The sequence below is a fragment of the Hevea brasiliensis genome, chromosome 12, assembly GCF_030052815.1.
Source record: "Hevea brasiliensis isolate MT/VB/25A 57/8 chromosome 12, ASM3005281v1, whole genome shotgun sequence".
In the NCBI taxonomy this organism is placed as follows: domain Eukaryota; kingdom Viridiplantae; phylum Streptophyta; class Magnoliopsida; order Malpighiales; family Euphorbiaceae; genus Hevea; species Hevea brasiliensis.
Window position 1 is genome coordinate 990,695 of NC_079504.1, and position 16,428 is coordinate 1,007,122.

Sequence of the window (16,428 nt, forward strand, 5' to 3'; positions counted from 1 at the left end):
GCAAGAAATTTCTAAAATTTAATTCTTTTTTATTTAAAAATTTATTAAATATTAAAAATATGAGATAAGATATGTATCAGTAATTACACGTATGAATTATGCCTCTGACCTAGTTATTTAATACTAAAGGTAGATATATTTAGAGGGAGTTTGATTTGGCTTATAAGTTGATCAAACTTACTTATAAGTAAAAAATTGTAACACCCCTAATTCTTAAATTTATATTTTGTGAGTAATATTAATATTTTATTTTATTTAAATTTTAAAAAATTATTTGAAATTTTTCAGATTTTAGAAATCGGGTTCGATTTTCAGAAAATATAAAACTTTGATGATTTTTAAAAATTAATTTAAAGACCACGTGGCAAAACTAAAAATATATTTGGACTCTACGAATTTTTCTGAGTTTTTTAGAATTTTTTTCCAATTTTTTGGACCTCGTTTTCGGTCCCAAGGCAGAGTAAAAATTTAAAATTTTGCATCTTGAATCGGACCGATCGAATCGAACCGGACCGAATCGAACCGGCCAGCTCCTTTTCTTCTCCCTCCGCGCTCGTCCCAGACCCCTCTTCCTCTCTTTCCCATTTTCTCTCTCCTCCCTCCTCCCCACGCCGCGCTGCCGCCACCCATCCCTCCTCACTTCGCCGGCGTGCCGCCCCAATGCCTCCCCACGGCCGACCGACGTCCCAGGCGGACGTCGGCCAGAAAATGAGCGCGAACTCCTGCCCTGCGCGTGCGCGATGCCTCACCTTCCCAGCCAAAATCTGGCCGATCCGACCACTGTTTGAGACGGCTCTTGTGTCAAACACCATCTACACCTCGAGAGTTTTTCATAGACACAAAGAACATCAAAATCTATTGAGCGGTTTACTCAATTTTTATCCGAGAAGTTTTAGCCCATTTCGATTTTTGGGCTAGATTTCTCGCAAACCGTGAACCCCACGAAAAAACCGAGAGTACCAGAGCGCTCCACTCGTCTAGAGCTTCGCGGCAATATAAATTTCAAAATTTTCTGACACCGTTTTTGGTGGGTCCCATGAAACTTCGTAGTGTTTTTCCGAGCATTAAATGAGCTTAGAAAATTCCATAAAAATTATATACTAACCTCCGTATTGTGGGCTTCATGTAGGTATCTTCAATTCGCAGAAATTAGACGGTTGCCCGGGTCTGTAAATTTCTGGCCAGACAGACAGGCTACCAAAAAAGTCTTGGAATTGGATCGAGATTTTGGCTATCCCACTATTGTTGACGTCCCGAGCGTGTTCCCGATGTCAGAATCGGCATAGGTAAACTTGAACCTTATTTTTTTGTATTTTTCTAGTGCTTGAATTGGATTAAAAATTTATAAAATATTCATGGTAGCTTAGAAAATTATAATTCCTTTTGCATTAGCTTAGCAATGATGCTAAGGACCGCGGGGAAAAGTTTTAGAATTTTTAGAACTCATTTGGGTAGTTTTTGCAAAAGGGTTAAATTATGAGGACTAAACTGTAATTTTACATATTGTGATTGATAACTGTTTGGATGGGCCCAAGAGGGGCTGTGTGATGTGATTGAGTTGTGGGTGTATAGTTTGTGGATATAGAAGTGCATTTTAAGCCATTTTGTAGGTTGGGTAGGTCCTAGGTATAGGGAAGACTCTGCCGGATTTTCGGCACGATTTATGACATCTTTGATCTTTTTCTTAGCTTATATTGAGTCAAATGTACTAAATAATTGTAATAAAAATTTTAAGGTGAGCCGGGACAGCCTTCCTCCTCCGCCCAGCTGCCATAGTGACTTCGGTTGAGTTTGTGAGTAAAATATTAATTTTAATTGTAATTTCGATATTATTATATGTTTAAACATGTCCATGCATCACTTATATGTATGTATCTATGTAGTTAAACAATAGGCACATTTTACATTGCATTCATAAATGTTGAAGTGCCATGGATGTTGTTGTGGTAATTTGGAACAGTGTGCGTGCGTTAGCGTGCGTGTGGTATAGTGTTGGATATGGACAGGACGGGTAGACACGGTTTGAGATCTTCATTGAGACCCGATCCTTCGGGGTGACACGGCTTGAGTTTTTCGTTGGGACCCCGTATTTGGTTTATTAAGCGAAAGTTCGGCTTGAGATCTTCGCTGCCAGAGGTTGGATTAAGAAGACTGTATAGGAGATCAGCTCCCATATATGTATTGTTTGACAGTGTTGGGTGTGTGAGTACTCCAAATTGCCTTTTTGATGTGATTTGTATGAAATTTATGGCGGTGTTGTATTTCACTCTACAGGGTGCATTAGTTTTAGATAGCTATAGATATTATGGTTAAAATTGATATTTTACTCTTTGAGTTGAACGCTCACTCATATTCATTATTTTTCTAGGCTACAGGAGGATTATTGTTGTGGTTAACCTGCTTTTCTTCTTCGCAGGTCATCTATTAATGTCTGTAATATTTGTATAATTCTGTTAACTCTTAAAATTTCCGCATGTGTTAGAAATATTTATTTGATTTAAGTCTGTAACATAATTTGCCATGTTGGACCTGTAAACTTATTATATGCATGTATGTTGGACTGGATGAGGGAGCTGAGCTCCCATTTGACTTTATGTTATTATGAGTATGTGGACAGTGAGCTGAGCTCTCCAATTGATTGTATATTATGTTTACAGGTCGGGTGAGTCAAAAACTCCCTGTTAAAAAGTTCATTTTATGGCTGGACTCTGTCCGGTTGAATTCTTGAAATTGGGCCCAAATGGGCCTTAGAGTTGGGTTGAGTAATAGTTAGGTTTACAACAGGCTTCGGGGGCTTTAAGCTGGTCCAGTTCCTAGTGCCAGTCTGGCCCATAGATTGGGTCATGACAAAAATTATAAGTAAATTAGTATTTAGAACCTTTTTAAAAAAACTATTTAAAATAAATCAGAACCCCTTACTTATGACTTATCTACTTATTTTAAAACTATATTTTGATTAAGTAAAAAACTATATTATTCTAATAATTATTTATAATATTAACACAATCTTCATTTTAACAATCACAATTTTGATAAATTAAGTTATTTTTAAGCGTCTTTTAACTAAACACTTAAAATATTTAAAAGTAAATTTTAAGTAATTTTATTAAATAATGAATTATTTATTTTTAAATTAATTTATAAGTTAAAAAATACATTCTAAATCAAAAATTAAAAATAAGTAGCAAATTCAAACACCCTCTTAATTTATTATACAAAAGATTTAGATTTTGAATAGAATAAAACTTGATTTCTATATAAAAAAAAAAAAAGAGTAGTTACAAAAGAGATGCAATGTAAATCAAAGTGTAAATGTTGGAAAATTGGTGCACATCAGAACATATGGATGCCTGAACCTGAAACTATAGCCATGTAAAGTGACAATAGCATTAATTTTTTTTTTTTTATCAGCTTCCTCATCTTCCCTTTCCTCAGGGGCGGGGGGACCTCTTATCATCACTTGCATGGAAAGCCCTTCTCTAACTAATTAACCACCTTCACTTTTTAGCATATCTCTATAACATGCATTCTAATAACATTCCATTAAATTATTGTTTTATTAGTTTAATTTAAACCAAATCCATGTCTATTTATAATATAATAAATGATATTTTCTATGGTTATTTAAATTTTAGCTCACTTTATTTATATTTTATATCTTTCACCATTGAATTATACTTAAATAATAATTATTCACAAAGTAAAATTTATTTTATAAGAAATAAAATTACCATAAAAATCCCCATAATAAATATAATTTAACCGTTGATCAACTTACAATATTGATCATAGAAAGGGTTTGAGGCCATGAGACGGGTCTTGTTCACCCATGGGCCCAGTCCTCACATTATCGATCGACGAAGAGTGGTCTGGGCTTGGATTGTCCCATTTGCAGACAAGGCGGCAAAAAACAAAACTAACTAAAAGCCTAATAATAATTAACAGATTGACTTAATTCTGTTCATTAAGAGTGTAATCAGGTGTTTACGTCTTAAATTTAACAATTAACCGTAAGGTAAGTAAATAATTTCCTAGCCTAAAAGCAGGAGACACAAAATTGCATAGGAAAGAAAAGCGAAAGCGTATTTGAGCATAAAGAGGGAAATGATACCCAAGGCCATCTTGTGGGCAAAAGCAAAGCACCTCCAAAAAGTATTAAAATAACCAAAATCAACACCCAAATCAAACGTTTTTTTATTGATCAACTTACTCTACCATTTCTCAACAATCTCTCTTCTTGTTCTGCTTCTGGGTTGGGTTGCAAATTGATATCTCTCAGCATGGGACTCTGCTTCACCAAATCTCGCTCCCATGAAATCCCCATCACTTACTCAGACTCTCCTCCTCGTCCTTACCAACATCCGCCCACAAGGCCACCCCAAGAACGCTATAATCCTAATCGCCCGCAGTTACCATCTCTTCCTCAGCCTCCTTCTACATCTATTTCTCCTGCGAATCCACCTTCGAATATTGGTCCTATTCTTGGCAAACCTTATGTTGATATGAAGTCTCTCTACTTTTTTGATAAAGAATTGGGTAGAGGTCAGTTTGGGATCACTTATCTTTGCAGAGAGAAGACTACGGACTTAAAGTACGCTTGCAAGTCTATCTCCAGGCGAAAGCTGGTAAATAATGAGGACGTTGAAAATGTTAGGCGAGAGATTTTGATATTACAGCACCTAACTGGGCAACCCAATATTGTGGAATTTAAGGGTGCTTATGAGGATAGGCAAAATGTGCATTTGGTGATGGAGTTATGCTCTGGTGGGGAGCTCTTCGATCGGATTACAGCCAAAGGGAGCTATTCAGAGGTTGAAGCGGCCACGATTATGAGGCAAATTGTTAATGTGGTTCATGCTTGTCATTTTATGGGGGTTATGCATAGGGACTTGAAGCCTGAAAATTTCTTGCTTGTAAATAAGGAAGAGCATTCTCCACTAAAAGCCACTGATTTTGGACTCTCTGTCTTCATAGAACAAGGTTAGTTTGCAAATGAATTCTTTCTCTTCTGCTTATGCTTGTTTTTGGAGCCTTTATTTGCATGCAATTCTGCAACTTTTTCTAGTTTAGAATTATTGACTTGAAACTCATAATCAATGATTTAGAAATTGATATCTTATCCGCACTTATGAAATTTCAAGACAAAATCTAGGATTTCAATCCTGTAGTGGCTTAACTTTAAAATAACAAACTGACGTGAAATCTCGATTCAAATACAATAGATATGATTATAACTATTTCCTGGAATTCTTAAGCTTTAGAAGATATCTGAAACTTCCAACTTGGGATTTGATGCTAATGGCAAGAAAGAGACATTCACTTTGCAAGCCCAATTTTTCTTGATGCCATTATGGGTCAACGGGCCAAGTCAATGGTGATAGAGACTGGTCAACCACGTCAACCCTTTTCAATTATTGACAGGAGATAAACAATGAGAAAAAACAAATAAATGGACACATTACTTCAATTATGGGATTTTTATCAAGTCTTCGGGAATTTATTTGGTGTACAATGTACACTTTTATCATTACTTAATATGGGACCCACATCAAACCCATCATGCTCCATGATATTATAAAATTTTACATCTTGTATGTTCAATATATCTATATTTTTTTTACATCTTGTGACTCCTCTTAAACGTCAACATATTATACTGACCACGAAAGCACCATTAAAGTCTCAATGTCCACCATACCAGATCAGAGAGGAGCTCTTTCTTGCAACATTTTATACAAAGAAATGTTTTTATGGTTTGGATATTCTGGTTATACAGAGCTGTGAGTTGGAAATATATTTTTGTCTTACCTAAATGGTTATCACCTTGTCATGATCATTATTGAATTTAGCTTAACAGGAGGACAAAATTGTATGATTTATAAGAACCCATTAATGTGCAATTTTGTTTAAGTTAGAAAGATTTCGTGTGATCTGGTTTCTTGTTGCATCTTTATCCCCTAACTACGGTTGTTTCTTACGTACAAGGTTCACTTGTTTGAGTTCTTGGTTCTCTGTTTATAGTGTTCTAAGTGTAAATCTTTTTCTGCAGAGAAAGTGTATAGGGACATTGTTGGAAGTGCATACTATGTTGCCCCGGAAGTGTTAAATCGGAACTATGGGAAGGAGATAGATGTATGGAGTGCTGGAATCATTTTGTACATTCTTCTAAGTGGGGTGCCTCCATTTTGGGCAGGTATATGTTCTTCCTTTTTTTTACCAGAAATGATTTCTGTTTTGCAAATTCCATGTTCAATTTTGTCTCTGGCTGATAAGTGGATGAATAAATTTTATCAGAGAATGAGAAAGGAATATTTGAAGCAATTTCAAAATACCAACTTGACTTACAAAGCAAACCATGGCCTGAAATTTCATCTTCTGCGAAGGACCTCATCAGGAAAATGTTAGCAAAAGACCCCAGGAAACGGATCACCGCTGCCCAAGCACTTGGTAAGTGTATAGTTGTTCATGAAAACTTAAATGGGCAAGCCTATGTTAATCCATAGAATGCACATGTGGGACCCACTCTCTATATTATAGGATGGACCCACTTTTCTGTGAGAGAGGGAGCACTATTTTTTAGTGCTTCTGGTGTACCTAATAATTAGCCTTATTTTTTAGTACTCCCGGTGTATTTAATAATTAGCCCTAATCTATTACTAAGTGTTATTTTTGTGGCTTGAATTTTGGATATATTTTTCATGAACCCGAATTGTGACCCCACGTGAAAGTTTCGCGCTAGGACCTGATTGGGATAAAAAGTGAGATCTGTGGTATTAGCAAAGGGCACGGGCCGATAGGGTTGTGAGATATTCGAAAAATACACTGGGATTAGGATTTAAGAGTTCTAATTAATTGTATCTTGTTTTTTTTCATCATAGTGAAACTTTTTCTCTAGTTTTGCCCGTGGACGTAGACCTTTCTGTTGAACTACGTTAAATCCTGGGTTATTCTTCTTCTATTTTCAATACTGTGTGATTGTGCGATTTATGTGTGTGTCTTAGATTTGCGTGCTTGTTATAACACCAAGCACTTGGTAAGTATATAGTTGTTCTTGATTGATATTTCAGTTCAGTTGTGATCCTTAGCTGGGGAAATTTTTCAACTTATCAAGCTATTGCCATCACTTGTTTAGCTGTATGAACTTCGTTTGGAGGTGCATTAATGTAGTGTGGAATTTGATTAGGGTTTTTCCATAATATCAAATATAACAGATGAAATTAACGCTGTTCATGCATTTTGTTTGAAATAGAGCATCCATGGCTGAAGGAGGAAGGGGAAGCGTCTGCAAGGCCAATTGATAGTGCTGTTCTAAAAAGGTTGAAGCAGTTCAGAGCAATGAACAAGATGAAGAAACTTGCTCTGAAGGTAATAGTTTTTGGAACGCTAAGAAACAAGTGTCATATAGTTCCTGACCTTGGAAAGATTATCGTTTTCCTTCTGATGCAGGACAGCCTGCAAGCCTTAGAATTATTATTGATATTTGAGATTTTATCAAGGCTAAAATGATCAAGAATTTTAGATGGAGAATGGTTTGTGAAATGATGGACTCAAAATTTCCTCAATGAACTAAAAATTTCTTGAGTATTTTACTACTAATTTTCTTGAATTCCTTGACTGCATCACTATCCATCCTAATTAGAAAAAAAAAAATTATTCATGAAGGTAATAGCAGAAAACCTTTCATCAGAAGAAATCAAGGGCTTAAAACAGATGTTCCACAACATGGACACCGATGGAAGTGGTACGATCACATATGAAGAACTCAAAGTAGGATTGGCAAGACTAGGATCCAAGCTCACAGAGGCAGAAATAAAGCAGTTGATGGATGCTGTAAGAACTATTTTTTTAACCATAACCCTTCAATCATTAGAAAGATTATTGTTGCCTTGTAAGTACGTGTTAATAAGGTGAATTTTTCTACTGGTCAGGCTGATGTTGACAACAGCGGGACTATTGATTATGTTGAATTTATTACAGCAACAATGCATCGCCATAAACTTGAGAGGGAAGATCACTTGTTCGAAGCTTTTGAATACTTTGACAAGGATAAGAGTGGGTCAGTGTTCTGCTCTGGTTTTTGTCTGTTATAAATGAAAAAAAAAAAAAAAAATGTAACTGGTAAAGAATGTGTTTATTGCCATTTTTAATTTGCTGACGAGTTCAATTTTCACCAGGTTTATCACGAGAGATGAACTACGACAAGCCATGGCTCAATATGGTATGGGAGATGATGCTACTATAGATGAAATCATTGAAGATGTTGATACTAATAAAGTAATTATCTTCTTTCTTCATATATAATTGATTATTTGATTTTCTACTAGAGGAGTGCTAGCAACGTGACTGATTCTCTGATTGATTGATTAAAATGTAGGATGGAAGAATCAACTATGAGGAGTTTGCAGCCATGATGAGAAAAGGGACACAAGATAATGGGGAAAAATTGAAGTAAATTTGGCCAATAATCCCCCCCTGTACCCGTTTCAAATAAGTCTGCAGTTTCTAATGTTAACTAGTTCCTTAACACTGCAGCTCTTGTAAATAAATGTTATTGTTCAATGTTCATCACAATTCCGTGAACCATTTCTTGTTCCATTTCATAAACTGCATGTTATTATTTTGGTTTTAATTTCTCAAATTGCCAAATTAAATTAAAAAATAAAAAAATGGAAAATGATATTACTGAATCACAATAAAAAAATTATTGGACGGTTATGAATAAATATCTGAGTCGGTATTGAACTAGTAAATACTATTTGATAGAGTGCATATTGCATAATGCAGAAGATTAAAAGTTCAAACTCTGCCAATCTCGTTCCCTTTCAAAATAGTTTTTGATTGTAATTGGCTAATCTTAATAATCAGCTCTAATAAAATCTAACCTGAAACTCGATTTGCTAGCTTATACTGAACTTAAAAGCCAAATCCACAGTCCAAAGCAAAATGAACACACATATACACACCACAGTTGAATTAGCAAAACGTTAATTAGCTTAATAGAGCTAGCTAGTTTATTCATCTCTCAAGCATGGAGCCAAAGTCCACAGGTCTAACACACTTGGGGTGCACCTCATATCCCCAGTTAAGGGCACTGGTAAGCCCAACCAGACCCTTGCTCATCACAATCACAGCATATAAAAGGTCCTCCTCCAGTTTCTTGGCATACCATAGTGAGCTCATGCTTATACCCTGCATGGTACTCTGATATTGGCAGGTTTTTAGCCTCTTCATCCATTTGTTTCCCTAGTAAGTCCACTTTTGCTTCAGTGAAAGGGTAAGCATTTTCTTGGTACAAGTTGATTAGGCTTCTTCCGTGCTTGGTAATAGTTTTACCATCAGGGCCTAAAGTTATCAAACAAGGGATACGCTGCCCATCAAAATGCTTGGTTAGGCTTTTGATGGCAGGGTCTCCAAAAGGTAATGCCAGCCATGGCATGGTATTGAAGTAGGAGTCGAAGCCTGGTTGATCGCAATCACTTGACACAAACACAATCTCAAAATCCTCATCATTATCATTTGGGGTCAGCATCTGCTTGATCTTGTGGTAGATATAGACATGCTTGGGAGTGAACTTGACTCCTGGATGACACCATTGGGCTGAGAAGAAAAGTCCAACGTTTTGCCTGGCAATGAATCAACTGGCAGCTGCAACATATCAAACAAAAATAAAGTACTTCTATTTCTGGGGTGATGGGAAAAGAGGCACAGCAGAGTGAAGATGAGCAACAAATGAGAAAAATTTATCATTGGGCATATCTTTATTGAATGTAAAAGCAATATATATACAATTCATAAATTAGAAAATGCTAAAAATAAGCTAAAAGTATTCTGTGTACATGATATCAAAAAGTCCTATTTTAAAGTAACTATTTTATTCAAAAACATTAAAGATTTAGACTCTTTCAAAAAACAACAACTTCCATATTTTGTAGACATTAGTATAGTATCATGGCATTGGTTATATCATCAGGGCATATTTTTATAGTCATTGACATAAAACATATTTTATTGTCATAAATATTTATAGTGTGCTTTAGAAAAGCTCTTCCTTCTCTTATGTTTGATCTGCGTCTTGTTCTTGAGTTTTGCATGCCCTTTCCATTGACCTATTTGACCACATTTGTTGCAAATAACATCTAGTCTCTACTAACACTTGTAATGTGGATGATTTGTTTTCTTACCTTAAGGACAAGATGGATGATTTCCACCCTTGTTATCTGAATTTTTTTTTTTTTATTAGAGACTTTGCTAAAAGACTTTACGTGGCAGATCATTAGAATTCTCCAAGGGTGATATTATGATTTCATAAGTAATATAACAATAATTTTCTCAACTATTCTTTCATCACAAAATTCTTTACCAAGAAGTCTCACCTTGTCGACAATGCCCGGTAGGTTTCTGACTTTTTCATTTTCTGCATTTAATTTTTTGCATTTCAAATTGTTGCAATAAATTTATTGCTCGCATGTGCTTTACCCTCTCATTGCCTGGGTATTCATTTCTGGTGAGAATTGAGGGTGAGACAGCAGAGAATAGGCATACTTTAGCTCTAGCTTTCCTTATCTTTTCTCCTTATGAGTTTTGATTTGAGCAATTGTAGAATTTCCTCCAAGTGGAGAAATTTCATAGTCTTCTTCTACAGCCTTCCAAAGGTCCAATGCACTCCAGATGAATTGTCATTTAAACTGCCCAAGCTTGATAATTTGTCCCATCAAACTTTGGTAGAACAATTGGTGTGAAATTTTGCAATCCCACAAGAAGGGTGGCTCTGATGCCAATTGTTGGTGTTTTGAAAACAAAAGAGCACAAAAAAGTGAAAGATGAACAACAAAAATTTATTGTGAGACTAATTAGGCATATCTTTATTGAATATAAAAAGCAATATATATACAAATCATAAATTAGAAAATGCTAAAAATAAGCAAAGTCCTATTTTAAAACAACTACTTTATTCAAAAACATTTAAAGACTTAAACTTTTTTAAAAAAAGATAAGCAACTAAGACATCTTCTCAACAGAATTCTATAAAGCTTGCCTACAACTTAAAATCAAAATTGCCTCATCAACCGAGATCAAGTCTCAATTTCAAGTGGACAGAGGTAGAGACTCACCTATTTAGATGCAGGATGACCGAAAAGATAGTCTCTATCATTGTCCATTAGTAAATTGGTTAAGGTCTGGCTCTCATGTTTTTTACTTGTTTGCAATTCCAATCCTGCAGTCTCTGTTTAGTGAATGGAAAGGCTTGGACTCCGAATCAATAAAGGATTTAAACTCCATCCTGCAAAGTAGCCACATCCTTGTTATCCTTAGGTTGCAAAATAATTAAATAGGGAATACCTTCAATGTTGAATTTTAAATTTACAGTCTAAGGCTTTTTTGGTCTCCAAATCAGAAAATAGAATGGAAAGCGAGGGTATCAATGCTTGATAGTTGTTGAAGGCATTAAGTCCTCATCAGATGACACAAACACAACCTCAAAATTAGACCCATTGCTCTTTTGGTGTTCATAAGCATCAATTAGGATCTGTGTGAAGTTTCTGCATGGTGGGTACCAATTGGCTAAGAAGTAGAGGCCTTCGACCTTGCCTTCAAGTTCAGAAACTTCGACCTGCCACAAAAGATAATACCCAGATTATAACACAAGATTTCACATGCAAAATCTATGCATTTGTCAATTCTAAGGGGGTGTTTGATGTGAGGTTAACAAGGTGTAGTTGTTAACTTAAAACAGAATAGGTTAACTTTTCACTCTATTAAGATTTATGCCTTCAGGTTAAATGTTAACCTTGAGAAGTCTAGGTTAATAATTATTCTCCTTAGAATTTAAAACTTACAAGGATAACATTTAACTCTTCATTTTTTTGATCTTCTACCAAACACACCTTAAGGTGCATACAATGATGACAAACATGAAACTTAATGAACCAATGGGAAAATAAAAAGTTAAAAAAGAGAATTCATTCCCAATTATGAAAATAACAGGTTAGCGTTACCAGATTTCATGAGCTGTGGACATGTTGTACCTACAGCGTTAATGTAAGGCTAAAGTGAGTATTAGGCAGCGATACGTCCTCACAGCTTACTGTTTCATCGATAGCCACCTTGTAGGAGGTGGGAACCCACGCTGATTAAGACTGCATACATATTTGTGATGTGTAGACCATGAGAACCAGCATCCGAATGAGCATACATCCACCCACCCAACACCCACTTCCCCCCGCCACCAACAGGAGCAAAAGTGATAAGAACAAGAAGCAGAATCAGAAGCAGAAGCAGCAACAGGAGGAGGATATTATCAATCATGAACTTCGCCATTGGACAACAGCTTAGTGTTTCACACGTCTAATGATACAGAAGGTCAATCTCATCCCTTCAATAATTTCGAAAATATAAAAATCTACCACGAACTTCCTTAGGGCACCGTTGGATTGCCGATAAGATAAAGACCACAAGCGGAATACAAGGATAGACTGGGTTCTGTAAGAAAAATCCTTGCAAGATATGAAAACATAATACAATAACCAACAATCTCCTTTTTTTTATAACTCCTGCTGGTTTATGTGTCCAACGATAAGTATAACTAATGTAGCTAAATAAATAGAACCAATATTTATCAGTTTAATCCACATGATCTTCCAAGTTCTTCTTGTACTTATTTAATTTATAGGAAAAAGGAAATTATTAAATTAATTACTGATTTAACATAAAATAAGTAGGACTCCTCTATGTTTTTAGGAAGGATTCATACAAGGAAACACAAGAGTTTAATTTCCTAGAATGAGAAAATTAACATTTCAAGATAATGGTTCTTGTTGAAGCATGTGATACTATTGCTTCAAACTCCAAATTTTCTACAAGTTCCAATGATATAGTTTGTGTATTTTGTTTGAATTCAGATCCTGAAATCTAGCTGCAAAAGTAGATGTGAAATGTTCAAACTTGTAAGACAAATTTTTTAAGTAAGGTGCTCCATCCCTCTCTTAGTTTATTAGGTAGAAACTATGTAATATTTGACTCTATAAATAGCCATGCACTGCAGAAAGTGTGTAAGAAAGAAAAATAAGAAATCAGTCTTATTTTCAACAAAAATCTCTTTTATTTTTTCCTTAGTTTTTCTTCCTTTAAATCCAAAAAATGTTATCAGAGCTCTATTGATCTTAAGGGAACAAATCAGAGTTTTCTCTTGTTGAAGAAACATGGCTGAAAATGTTTCACTTCCAGCACCACCAGTATTCAAAGGGGAGAACTATAACTTTTGGTCTGTCAAAATGAAAGCTTTTCTCATGGCATATGATTGTGGGAGACAGTTGAGAAGGGTTATGAACCATCACTTCAAGACAATCCTACTATTGCTAAGATGAAGAAATAAAAGGAAGATTCAACAAAGAATTTCAAAGCACTCTCATTTCTCCATTCAGTAGCAGATGATTCAATATTTCCAAGAATTATGGGGGCAACAACTACAAAATTAGCCTAGGATGCTGTTTAGGAGAAGTTTCAAGGTTTAGAAAGGGTAAGAGTTGTTAAGTTGTTAAATTTGAGAAGGGAATTTCAATCATTAATGATGAATGAAGAAGAGACTATTAAAGATTATGTTTCAAAGCTCATTAAGGTTGTTAATGAAATGAAAATTTATGAAGAGAATATTTCAGATCAAATGATTGTGGATAAGTATTAGTAAGTGTAACACTCCTATTTGCATAGTCTAGTATATTTCACTATTTCAGTGACTGGTGTCGGTCTGGATAATTAAGGAGATTAGAACCACATCTAAGACAACTAGATAAGCCTTGCAAACAAATAAATAGCAATTGTCAAATAGTTAAGTATAAATAAGAAAAACAGAACATAAGAGGTTAAATGAGCCGAGAGTCACAACGATGGGTGACCTTCTCGGGAAAGATTGCGAAGTCGATTTAAACTCAAATTTCGAACCGTAAAATGTGACACCGCGGTCCTTAGGACTGTTGCGAACACAGTGGAAAAGAGAAAATCACGAAAAAGAATTGTTAAGCCAGTCAAATAATTAGGTTAGGGATTCGGAAGAAATATCAAATTATTTACAAACCGGATCGAACCGGCGAGGGGTAATTTGGTCAATTGACCCCGAGAGTTGACTCCTGACCTAACTGTCAAATAAAATCAGAGAAAATAAAATTTCAGAATCGGGAATTAAATTAAAGAACTAATGAAAAAATAAATAGAAAAAAAAAGAAAAAGAAAAAGTAAAAAGTGATGACATCATGCATGACATCATGCATGAAGCAATAAACATTATAATTAGCAAATTTATTTAATTTAATTTATGTTCTTCCATAAGGGTTAAAATACATAAAAGAAAGAAAAAAAAAAACAAAAAAGTGCCATCTTCTTCAAGTTGCCGTGAGCTTTCCCTCTCTCACCTCTCCCTCTCCACAAAACCACCATTGAAGCTCATCTTTGAGCTTGAAGAACCAAAAATCCCACCATAAAAAATTGTCTTGCCATGGTTAAAGTTTGTTTGGGCAACGAGAAAAGAAGATTCAAGGGAAAGAAAGAAGGAAAAATTTAAGGAAAGGGAGATTGAAAATTCTGCATTCAAGGTTAGTAGCTAAACTTCAAACTTTTAGTTTAATTAATGTATTTATAGCATAAAGAACTTAGAAATATGCTTAAAATGAAATTAATTAGTAGTATTTTGATGATTGTTGAATTTTGGAAATTGAGAAATGATGTTGAAATTGGTTGGGATGGTTGTGGAATTGATGAAGTTGTTGAGATAAATCATTGAAAGTGTTTTTAAAATGCTCACCACTTATGAAAGTAAGAAAATTATTTTAAAATCCCTTGTAGGGTACTTAATGAGTTATCGGTAGGTGAAGTTCGGTAGTTTATTAAGTATTCTACGGGATCATGTTATGCTTTACAGAGAGGTAAGGTGTGACATGTTTTAATGGTATCAGAGCGAATTTTTAAAGTATATTTTAACTTGTGAATTTGTGTCTTTTCTTTGTTAAGTACAACTGCTCAATGTCCTTATTTGTTACATACAGTGCATTACATCATAAATATGAACTAACGGCAGAAAATTTCCTTGTGTTATTTGTTCAGGAGATACCCTACTCCAGATCGATATGGAAGAAGGGGATCGTTCAGTTGAGCAATATGTTGAAGCTGAGGCACAAGGGGAAGCCCCAGCTCTACAGAATGTCAGTAGATCAGTGGCACCAGCCCACAAATGCTGCAGTTTTCTGCACAGTTTACACAGCAGATAGCGCCAATATTTCAGCAAATGGCTGGGGGTATGCCTACTCAAGCTCCACCCCAGACTGCTGTGGTGCAACCTCAAGCTCCAGTTAGACAATATGACAAGCCGTTGAAGTATGGAGCCACAGAATTTAAGGGTACAGTAGACCCTTTAGAGGTAGAGCAGTGGCTAGAGAGGATGGATTGAGTGTTCAAGAAGCTGCACTACCCTGATGAGTTGAAATTTGAATACTCAGTATCGCTAGTGCAAGGGGATGTATATGATTGGTGGAAGACCATCCCTCACAGCTTGGCTAAACCACCAATATTGACCTGGGATGACTTCATCAGAGAATTCAGACAGAAATACATCCCAGATGCATATGTCAATCAGAAACTACAAGAATTTCTGAGTCTGAAACAAGGCAATAGATTAGTGGCAGAATATGAGAGGGAGTTCTCCCGCCTAAGCCACTATGCTGAAAGCTTAGTCTCCACCCCCAGAGACAGATGTAAGAGGTTTGAGGCTGGGTTGAGGCCTAGCTTGAGAATGCAAGTGGTAGGGTTCCGACACCAGAATTTTTCTGAATTAATTTCACAAGCTGTGGAACTAGAAAGGATAGAATCAGAAGGGGCAGTGAAAAAGAGTATAGAAGAGAAAGAAAAAACTGAAAAGGTTACTGGCCAAGCTACTGAGAGTGGCTTTGGGAAAAAAAAAACATTTTGGAGGATCTAGCTTGCGCGAATTGGGTAGAGGTAGATCTTCTGGACAGAAACCACCCCAATCCGATCAGCAAACTCAACAGACACGCAAAAATACACTGTCGGATCGACTTTGTGAGATTTGTGGTAAACCACATAGTGGAGTATGTTATAGAGCTATAGGAGCATGTTTTAATTGTGGAGGGACTGGTCATTTTGCTAAGGATTGTGTAAGTCCACGTTGTTATGGATTATTTACCACGTTAGAAGGATCAGCCCAAGTTTCAACCCCTAAGAGTTCACCAGCAGTTGGTAGAGGCAGAGGCGAGGTAGGGGTAGTATACCTGGATATCAGAGCACTGTGAATCAACCAGGACAAGGTGATGCTCTAGTGAGAGTATACACTATGGGACAGAGAGACGAGGATGAGACTTTTGACATGGTTGCTGGTATTTTCTCGATTCTTAACCAAGATATGTATATGTGTAAAAAAAAAAT

At 35.8% G+C, this 16,428-nt stretch overlaps 1 protein-coding gene and 1 pseudogene across 1 annotated transcript; one reads left to right on the top strand and one right to left on the bottom strand.

Moving 5' to 3' along the window:
* Positions 1 to 4,085: 4,085 nt before the first annotated feature.
* Positions 4,086 to 8,580, top strand: LOC110632171 (calcium-dependent protein kinase 29). The gene is made up of 8 exons (XM_021780294.2): positions 4,086 to 4,980; positions 6,050 to 6,193; positions 6,295 to 6,447; positions 7,250 to 7,365; positions 7,663 to 7,830; positions 7,929 to 8,056; positions 8,175 to 8,274; positions 8,375 to 8,580. The coding sequence occupies exons 1-8, from the start codon at positions 4,281 to 4,283 to the stop codon at positions 8,450 to 8,452; spliced, it is 1,587 nt and encodes a 528-aa protein (XP_021635986.2). The 5' UTR covers positions 4,086 to 4,280; the 3' UTR covers positions 8,453 to 8,580.
* Positions 8,581 to 8,832: 252 nt separating this feature from the next.
* On the bottom strand, positions 8,833 to 12,318 carry LOC110632139 (probable nucleoredoxin 2; annotated as a pseudogene).
* Positions 12,319 to 16,428: the final 4,110 nt, after the last annotated feature.